The sequence below is a fragment of the Sinocyclocheilus anshuiensis genome, unplaced genomic scaffold (genome assembly GCF_001515605.1).
Source record: "Sinocyclocheilus anshuiensis isolate Anshui unplaced genomic scaffold, SAMN03320099.WGS_v1.1 scaffold248, whole genome shotgun sequence".
In the NCBI taxonomy this organism is placed as follows: Eukaryota; Metazoa; Chordata; class Actinopteri; order Cypriniformes; family Cyprinidae; genus Sinocyclocheilus; species Sinocyclocheilus anshuiensis.
The window spans coordinates 427,141-438,024 of NW_015555734.1; the positions used below are offsets into that span (position 1 = coordinate 427,141).

Sequence of the window (10,884 nt, forward strand, 5' to 3'; positions counted from 1 at the left end):
GGTAGGCGTGGTTGACTCTTAACTTTTATAAAGAATATCTCTTTGGATTTGAGACTTTAGTCTTTGCAACTTTACAGATCTTCTTTATGAACAAAGAGCTTGTAACACTCCAAAGAGAAAGGAAAAATTGAAATCGCATCATATGACCCCTTTAAAGGGCAGAACTCATTTAGGCCTCATCCAAAGCTTTTTCCTCCAGTCTACTGCAAACACATCAGCTCCAACTGTGCCCACCTCCTAAGCCCCTCCAAACTCTGTCTTCATGAAAGTAGGTCTATTTTTACCAACACGGCGCACCTGAAAATGATATTGTGGAGTGTAAGGTTAAGACTCTTACTCTAGATGATGTATGAGTGGAGCATTTATCACTGTAAACTCCCTGAACTGAACTGATGTATGGTTCTGTTTGAACCGGGTGTATCTGATATTCCGGTGGTTAATGTTGACTCCAGAGCACTTTTAAGCACTGTCTGCTCTCTGCTGCTCGCCTTTAAATTGACTCAGATGTCTTATTTTTAATTAAATGTGGTCATCACATGAATTCTAGTTTGTAATATATACAACTCATTCAACTGTACTATATTTAATTTTTTATAAAAAGAAGCACTTATTTCTCCATCTGTTGCTTTTTCCTATACTACATAAAGGCAAATATATTGTATTATCTAGATCTATTAATTTATTTAAAACATTAAAATGTAAAACAAAAAAGGAAATGTAATTAAATGTAAGTTTTGATTGAACTATTCTTTTAATAACCTGTAGCTTGACCAGTGATATCACTCTGGCGTTGATTAAAATGGAAACTAAATTATGCTACTTTTCTTTCTTCTTGTGTTTCAGGCAGATTGAGCTGCACTCCTCTGATGCCAAGCACACAATAGTCATGAGACATAAAGACACAGCCTCTGCCCAGACCTGGTTCACTCTCATGCAAACTGCCATCACAAACCTCACCAGCAAAGTCATCTGTGAACTCCGAGAACACGTGGGCCGCCATGGCATCGCCGGGAGTCCAGAGATCCGACACCTCGGATGGCTAGCGGAAAAGGTGCAAACTGGTTGCATACAATTTGATGAATGCAATTTAAAAATTATGATCTTATGCGATATAATGCAGGGTACCCAGTGAACCATTTGCAAAAACCTGAGACCACATTAACATTTATCAAAATGGAAGACAAAATGTTAAATTATTTTTGCATAACTGAATTAATATTTATGAGCTAAGCCTTCGTGATGTCACCAGCCTATCTGTTCCAACTGTCCAGTACATATCAATTCAGCTTGAATTGAATCTGCATGGTAAGAACGTTGAAGTAGATCATCATTAAAACTCATTCTTTCTGCGTGTCTTTTAACCGCATTACAAATTCAAATTTCGTAAAAGTATGCTGTCTAAACCCACAGGGATATCTTAAATAAAACCCAACATTGGCTCAGGGTTTTTGGTTTGATGCAAGTGTTCCACCGTAAAAAGTTTCTGTCATGATAATAATTCTGGATCTGTGAAGACTTTCTACAGTCACTTAAAACTCAGTTTTTAAAATTAGCATAAATGACAGAAAACTGTATGGATGACATTGAGCTTGTTAAAGTGCTCTTGACAGGGATTTTTCCCCCCCAAAAGTAAGAGGTACGACTGGTAACACTTGTAAGTCCATTCAAAAACACAAGATTATTGTGACAGGTAATGTGAACATTTAGTTTAATAATGAAAACATCAAAATGATCTTTCAGTTAAACTGTGGCTTTTAGTATGAAAACAGTCTTAAGGTTATGGTGTGCTCATAAACAATGACAAAATTCACATTTAGTAGATATATGCATTCAGAGATTTGCATTTCAGTTTCAGATGAGATTTTCTGTCCAATCAAATGCTCTCTAGAATCTGAAGCATCCTGCTTCTGACATAATAAAAAGATTCTGCAGTTGCATCTGAAATGGTCACTTGTTCACACATTTACTGTTTCTTTTGTAATGAATTAATGTAATGAGTGCACTATATTGGGTAAAAGGGAGCGATTTCAAACACAGCCTTAACTATGCTTTTCACTGGAGCAAATGTAGCCTGGTTTCCTGTCAGTATCATGTGAAACATCTCAAGCAGTTAAATAGCATTTTAAACAGCTCTGTCACAAGCTGTCAAGTGCAGCTTTTCTGTAGCTGTTATACAAGTGAACCACTATTGATTATTTAAAAAAAGGCACCAACGTTTTCAATGTCACCCAACTTGGCATTTTAATTGGAAATACATCAACACAGATGAAGACTGCACTCATTAGGTCACTCTTTAATTCAATGCATGATACATGCTTCAAATTAGAGCAGAATGAAAGAGTACAGCAATGTAGTCATCACATTACATGAAATAAATTACCCAATCAAATCAGCACCCAATGCCTGCATAACTATCCAATGTGTAATCAGGTGTGATTGGTTTTCACCAATAAAAATGTTCTTTATATATTATTAAGTTGACAATTTTGAGATTTAACAGCGTTTTCATTTTCAAGTTTTTTTGTTGTTGTTGTTTATTTGTCCCTCCCATTGCCCACCTGTTTGATGGACCTCTTGTACACAAATGTAGAACTTTGCAACATCACTTTCAAACAAACTGTAAAGAATCACACAAGCATGTTAAGAGGTCCTGGGTTATACTGTACACTCTGGTTGGAAACATGGCTTGCATTCTGAAAACTGTACAGACAGCTCCTCTGAAGGGTTTTAGTTATTTTTATAAATTCTCAGAAATTGTGGTGCTGGAACGATTGATGGAGGATGACTCTTCTCAGTGTGACCGCAGGTTTTTCCTCCATATTAAATCTCCTTTTCATCGCCGTCCAATTAGCTGAGGCCTGGCAGGGCTGGCTAATAGAGAACTGCAGTGATGGCAGGGCTGTGGGCAGCCCCGTCTCAGCCTGCCCTTTAATGAGAGCTCCCTCGTATCGTCTCCTATTACCAACCTGCCGGCCCCTTGATGAATAATTATATGAGAGAAAAAACCTCCAGTGCACTGAATGCCCACAGACAGCGAGCAGATTTCTTTGTGTGAAGGCTGGAGCTTATAACAAGGGCCTGTTTGTGGTTACGCATCTGCTTCTGACGCACTCGGCCCCACTGGGCTCTCTTTTTAGCCTTAAGGCAAACTGACCCTCTGAAGAGCAGCCCTGTGATTTGTGAAGATTTGAGTGGTCTATCAGGCTATCAAAGCCCTGAGGAGACATCTGTCAGGCTAGCAGGGCTTCAGCAGTAAATCACACTTGGGCTCAACTTAAGGTCTTATTTGGAAAACTTTTTGAACTATTACTCAATTGTAGTGCATGTTTACTTTTGAGCTCATTAAAGTCAATGTATCATTCATAACCCCTTTACTTCCATATTGTGACGGATTTCTATGGACGCTTGCTTCTGGAAGGAAAAAAAAAACATTTTAGTCTCACAATTTTGAGTTCTGAGTTTATATCTCACAGTTTAGTCTTTTTTTCTCGCAGTTCCGATATAGACTTGCAAGATATAAACTCAAAAAAAAAAAAAAATAGATTGCTAGATATTTACTCAGAATTAAGAGATGTAAACTCTGGAATTGCGAGGAAACGTCTGAATTGTATCTCTTAATTCTGAGAAAAAAAATTGTGGGGATATAAACTCAGTTGTGCGGAAAAAAGTCTGAATTGTGAGAGAAATATTTGCAATTGCAAATTTTTGTATTCTGGCTTCCATACATTTCAGAGTGAATATTCAGATTGTTTTGTTTTTCTGTTAAATAACGTGCACTGATGAATCATTCACAGCAAGACAGGGGTGTGCTGATTCAATCATATCAATATATTGCCATTGTTTTTTATCATAATGCACTCATACTTCAGGTTAGAGACCTGCGTGGGACGGATTTTTCCCGCACCCACATAAATATGTTATCTTGTCCCGCTCCCGCACACAACATTCATGTTTTGTCCTGATCCCGCCCATGAAAACCTGCATAAAAGTAGCATATATAGATTTTTTTCAGTACATTCGTGAAATTAACATGAAATAGTAAGTTCTATGTCGCATAGCCACAACAGCATAAACGCTTCCGATAAAATATTTGTTATTAAAGCATTACCATTCACAATCCACTGTTAAAGCAAGCATAGGCTGCTGCGTGCATGGGCATGGTAGAATGCAAGCAAAGAGCGCTCCCTTTATAATCACTGAAGAGCTGACATCTCAGTTCATTGCAATCTCAAAAAAGCTCTTGTTATAACACGATGAATACATGCACAGTGAATCTTTCATGTCTACACTTTGTGTGTTATAATGTGAGGGTTCGTGAGCACGCAAATTTCAGCACTGCACAAGAATTCCAGCGTTTTGAGTTGAGTGTTGATTCTAACTAAAACACCTCTGATTGGCAATTGAAATAAATAAATAGAAAATAAACCTCTGATTGGCATTTACGTTGCAGAAATCAGCAAGTCTGTGATTGGCTGCACTGCTCAACACGTGTTATAAATAGAAACTATGGATATGCTTGCGCCTGTTAATCATTTTTATTTTATATTAGCTGTTCTTGTTGCTTTTGTGCAATAAATGAATAACAATTTTTGTTTTTAGATATTTTATGTTTAGATATTTATATTTTGCGGGAGTCCTGCAAATCATTTTATTCTCCTGCATCCGCCACACACACAGAAGTGTCGTCCCGCATTTTTTGATTTAATTGCCTTTTCATTCATATAATTTTTCAAAGATCAAATAATGAAAAAAGCGGATCTGTCTAAATAAGCATAATCTCTGAAACTTCTCAGTGTTGTCAGAGACACAGAACTGAAGAAAAGTAAAACCATGCAACATTTGAAACTGATAACACAAATTCACTCTCTTCTTGACATGCCTCTCTGTTTTGCTCATATATAATACTTAATAATTTAATAATATAATATATTTAATATTTGCATTTCTTTCTTTACTACTTTAATATATGCATGTATTCATTTTGAAAAGTGATCTGACAGGGCTTAAACATTGCACTATATTTAAATATCCCTAAAAGTGTATATTTGCCTGAGAAGCAATAACAGTTGAATGTTAGGTTACATTTTGCTTAAAGTATAAAATATTTTCCAGTGAGGTTAGAATAGTAAACTTTCAAGATGACGTATTGTTTTGCCTCTCTGGGAAATTTATCTTGTTTTAGGGATGTTTTTAATACAAAACAACAGAGAAGCTTTGCATATGTAAATTATATGCTGATGAGTTTATGCATAAAAAAATCACTATTGTAAGCACCACGTATGGCTATTTTGAGGAGGAGATGGGTAGGGGAACAAAAGTTGTGCATGTACCCACAATCTTGCCCTAACTGGGATAAAGTCAACTCTGTACAGGTCTTATATATCTAAAAACCTGTGTGTGTTTGTACGAGGAACAGGAACTTGCATTAAGACAATAAACAGGGTTCATTTTGAATTAATGACATGATTGCTGACTAAGCTCTTGGAGTTGCTTTGATATGCTTTAAACATTATAATAGTTTTTGAGATCATTTGAAATTTGCATATGGTTTCGCATAAAAATTCCATTAGTATAAAATATGCATATCAGATCACATCACAATCATTTACCTCTGGACATAAGTGCTCATTTTGCTGGTACATCAGTAAAAGTTGAAGAGGCTGAATGGTTTTGAAGCTTTGAGACTCTGTTCTGAAAGTATTTGGAGTCGCCGTGGTTAATCACAGGAAGTGGTCTTAAAAGAGACACACCCCTGAGAGGTTTACCACTTTGACGATGTTAATTAACAAGTCTCTCAGATGAACAAAAGGCTTAATGTCTGCACTCGATGCTTTACACAGGCCTTTGTATGGATAGACAAGGAAAATTAGGACAAAATGTAATTATATGGTACCTGAAAGACTATAAACCAGTTACTCGTGGTGTTTGTGTGTTTCAGACAGAAAGCGAAAGACAGTGCTGGAAGCCGGTACTCGTGATGTTGACGGAGAAGGACCTGCTGCTGTTTGACAGTATGCCGCGCATGAGAGAACACTGGCTCAGCCCGACACACACCTACCCTCTGCTCGCCACACGGTACACACTCACACACAGCATTACTGCTCTCATTTCGCTCGTTCATACAAACACACCTTTAAAAAACCAATCAAGGTACACACACCTGCGCACACCCTTCTGTTTAACACATGCATCTGTACACACACATGCTTTCTGCATGCCAGTTGGCAGTGCTGACCAATTGGGAACTAAAATACACAACTGCAGCCAGTTGGAAAGAAACAGTACAAAAGCATAATGGCTATTAAAGGCCTGTTGAAGCTGTATGAGGTGGCAGCTATTACTGCAAGGGATAGATTTGAAGTCCAAGTTTAACTGGACCACAGCCCAGATCTCACTCTAAGGCTGATAGGGCAGTTATCACAGGCTCAGCTGGCATGTGCTAATGTTTTGTTGACCCCGAGATTGTCCAAAATGGCTTGAAACTTATTTTGGCTTGACTTCCTCTGTAAAATCTTAAATTTCTGTCAAACCAGGCAGCACCGCCAATGGTGAAAACTCCTTGGACCAATCCGGTGCCAGTTTATAGGATGTAACAGTGCCCGCCCACTTTTTCAATGGCCTTGGTTCCTGAAGTATTTTTCCCATAGGGGTTAACTCTTCATTAAAGAGTTGTAAGCATGAACAAAACCAACCAGCTAAAATCAGTTCCTCTCTGGAGAAAGGAATGGGAATTTTACATTTGGAACCAGATTGTTGCACTTTATTAAACATCAATCCTGAACTTGGAGACACTGATTCCAATAAATGGATGTTAAGAAACATGATATTGTATGAAAAATTCAGTCAATTGAAGTTATGTTTTGTGGCACTTACAAAAAGTACCATGGTACTGAAATTCTATGGTGTACTATTATGTTTTTGAAAATGTACCATAGTAATAGTTTTTTTTATACATGTATCGTATTTTTTAAGTAGCTTAAATAAATATGAAACACAATTCCTATAATAAAAAGTACTATGGTGGAAACAGTAATACCATGGTAATTTAAGATATTTCCAAGAATTTCATTTAGAAGCACCATGGTAAATATCCCAAAAAACATTTTGTTAGATTTTTTTTGTAAGTGATTTCCATGATATATCTTTGAGTTTTTATTCATAGGCTGGTGCATTCTGGTCCAGATAAGGGTTCACCACAGCCTGGTGGCGAGCTGTGCTTTGCTACACGGACGGGAACCAGATTGGGTATCGAAGCCCACCTTTTCAGGGCAGAGACCTGCAAGTACCTGTCACTCTGGACCAGACACATAGTCACTGGCTGCCACGCAGCTGCTGAGATGATCAAAGAAGTCACTACCAGTGAGTATGGATTCTACTTCTGGCTCCTTTCACAGGTTTTATGGCCTGTCCACACCAACACTTAAAAAAAATAAAGGTTCCAAAAGGGGTTTTCACATTTATGCCATAGAACAGGGGTGTCCAAACCTGTTTCTGGAGGGCCACTGTCCTGCACCATATTTGGATCCCCAAAGAACCTTTCAGTGAAAAGTTCTTCAAAGAGCATTGCTTTTTCTTCTTTGTGGATATTAAAGGCTCTTAATGGAACCACAATAATTAACCTATTTTTAAGAGTGAAGGAACAATTCTAGCATGAAAAAAGTAGTTTAATAATGAAACTGCATCTTTATGGACTCCTCAATTGTGAAAAAAAATAAATAAATAATATATATATATATATATATATATATATATAGGGGAAATTACTTTTAATTATGCAGGGGAAAATGTTTGTGTATGAATCACAGCAGTGCATAATTCATCCTATCATGAATAAATGTATCATTTCATCATCAGGATGAAAGAGTATGAATGCATGCATGAATCAAACTCATTCTGAACACCAACAATTGCTCAGGCTGTCAATGTGAACTTGTATTCCAGTTGTTTAAAATACATATATCTATATTTACAGATGGAAAAAGAGTGGTGGAGCTTCAAACATCGTTATTTTCCCTATATATATACAGTATATATATAAATTTAGCATCAGGTATTTCACACATTTGTAAATGTATAACAGACTTTCGTGTAATCAGGCATTTATTGTCCAAATATCAGTAGTAGTGGATACAATCTGCCATCAACTTTTCTCTGTAGCAAGTTTGTTTTCTGTCTTAGTTAGCAGTAGTCTGGAACTTTGCAGTAAGTGTTGATCCATGTTGGCCCAGGATTTCATTTATTTTCTTGCACAATGTTGTGTTTATATTATTTTTAGGGCTATCTTTCTTGAATATGATACACATACTTATGTCAAATGTAGATTTGTGGGTACTCGAAAACTTCCATGCAAAGATAAATGCATCTTGGTCATCTGAGGTCGTGGTCCATGGCTCCAACTCTACTGTGAATTTGAAACGTTCTGTGCTGCACTGCAATATTTCTGAGTTTTGGATGTGCATTAATCATATTGCAGTCGATTAAGAGTGTAAGAGTGTATTTTTAGAATGGAATGCTATGGCAGAGTTCCTGTGTGGTTTCAATGCAGCAGGCAAGGGGCACCGAGCAAAGCATTCTGGGAATTGAAGCTCTCAGGCAGCCCCCGAGCCTGGACTGATAGGAAATGTATCTGCCATTACTGAACTGCATGTGAGCCCCTGGAGATCACTGCGCCTTATTTGGATATTTTGCAGTTTTCCCCTTCTGTCAAATATTTTCACAGTTCTGAGATCAGGCTTTGAGATATTTCTACTTAACCTACAAAGCTGCAATGGCAAGTAGGTTAAACTGAGCAATGATTAATGTTGATTTTATTGTCATGAGTTAAGCATGTTAACAGTGCTGTGAGAACTTCTGAAAGAAACAATAAAAATAGACTGACCTTGTTACAACACGTCACTCTCTAATTAATACATTTGGGAGAACATGATGATTACTTTGAGTTTGTAAGAAAAGAGCAACAGTGCAGATCCTCTCAAAACAAACCAGACACATTTAACAACGAATAACACGTTAGACTGGATTTGACATTTGTTCCCTTAAAAAGATCCTGTTTGCGTTAGAATCTTAGAGCTGCTCCATATTTGAGTTTTTATGGGAAAGACCCATTTGGCAGCTGATGCTCTATTTACCTGCGTTTAGTCTAATCTTATAATCTGTTCAGAGAATTTGTCTCTCCAAAGATGATTTTTTTTAGTTCTCATTTTGTGGGACGTCATATTTTTTTACTGCAGACCACAAGAGTCTAAAATCCTCTTTCAGCCTGTAATGATAAAAAAGTCACAATAAAAAAATTAGAAAAAACCTAAGGGCAAATGAGAATGTAATACAATTTATTATTATGCTGCTGCTGATTAATTTTAGACAGCTCACTGAACAGATTTATGGTGCACTCTGTGTGGATAAATATAAAAAATGTTAAATGCTAAATTAATAAATATAAGTGCTAATAAAAACAATTTAATAAATACATATAAAAAAAATCTGACAACTATAAGCCATTTGTGTTGATTGCTCTAAAACATGTAACATGCACTTTCCACATTTCTTTTATTTGCACGGCCCAATACAGCAACAATTTTCTGGCTCCATTTATAGTATAGTATCTGTAGTGTATGTATTATATTGTTGGGTTTTCTTCTTCTCTTTAGATGTACTTTCAGGATTACTAAAAAATTATATAAAGTAAATGTGGTGTTATTACTAATTTGGTAAAGATAAGCCTGCATAGTCACATGAGGAACACTAAATTGCTGAGTTACTGAATTATTGCAAAGCTGTTAAGAGTTAGGAGGCCGAACAATTTCTATGCTAAGCCGTTGATGGAGAAAGAGAGGCAGTTTGTGACTGACTAAAAGCCCATGTGGTGGGAAAGAGTCCCTTAGTCTTGAAAATCAGTCCGTTTTGATGGGATAGGTTACAGTATTGTTAAGAGTAAAATGGGAACAGAAGTCCGAAATCCCCTTTTTAGGATCCCCTCACCCAAAGTTCGTAATTAATACATGTTTGAGTATTTAATGTCAGTGTAATTCCAATTTAATGGGTAAACTGCAGAAGATGCTATTTCATTGCTGTGATGATCTAATCAGCCTAATGGACTGAGCTGAGGGGTTTCTCAAAGATACACAATGTGAAAAGGACACACTAGCCTCACAATTACCCGGTCAGAGAGATTCAGGGAGCTTTATTGGGGCAAATGGAGGGAACAGCTGAAGTGAATCACTGGCACGTTCACAATAGACACAGTAACAGTAGGTTTCCACACACCCTGTGGTGCCTGATGAGCTGATGATACTGGATACATGGAGTCCTGTGATGTATTTGATGAAACCAGGGAGGTATTGAGCAGGGATTACTGGTGATGAATAATGTACCAATTATCAGGCGAATCAAAGGACATCTATATCACAAATGGAACCCTTTTTAATTTTATTCGCACCTTAATGGAATGTGCCGTTCCATTAGTACTTTAACTCTTAGGCCCCGTCCACATGGAGACGCGTTTAGCTGTATACGCATAAATTTTGTATCGTATAGGCGTTTCGTCCACACGGATCCGGCGTTTTGGGAGAGTGAAACCGATATTTTTTTAAACCGGGTCCCAAGAGTGGATAAATGTGAAAACGCCACCCTTGCGTTTTCGTGTGGACAGCGAATCCGTATATTTTCTGAAACGATGACGTCATCAGCCCACGTCTCTCCCCCTAGTCAGACACCGCTACGTCACGTAACAGCAACAAAAACATGAACAAACACTGAACGATTGTCTTTTTATTAAGTAACATTAACACAGATTAATAAATGTATTGTTCCATGTTCGTTTGTATACCGCGCGCAAGGTTTATGCGCATAGCCCAAGTCTTCTTCTCCATTTTTAGTGTATCTCTG

The 10,884-nt window shown here is 37.3% G+C and overlaps 1 protein-coding gene across 1 annotated transcript in view; it reads left to right on the plus strand.

Annotated features, from left to right (window-relative positions):
* LOC107673046 (beta-1-syntrophin-like) overlaps positions 1-10,884 on the plus strand; it is a 32,195-nt gene that overhangs the window by 19,161 nt on the left and 2,150 nt on the right. The window contains exons 3-5 of the mRNA XM_016466480.1: positions 844-1,051; positions 5,939-6,075; positions 7,163-7,359. Coding sequence (XP_016321966.1) covers positions 844-1,051; positions 5,939-6,075; positions 7,163-7,359 — 542 coding nt within the window. The remainder of the gene's footprint in view (positions 1-843; positions 1,052-5,938; positions 6,076-7,162; positions 7,360-10,884) is intronic.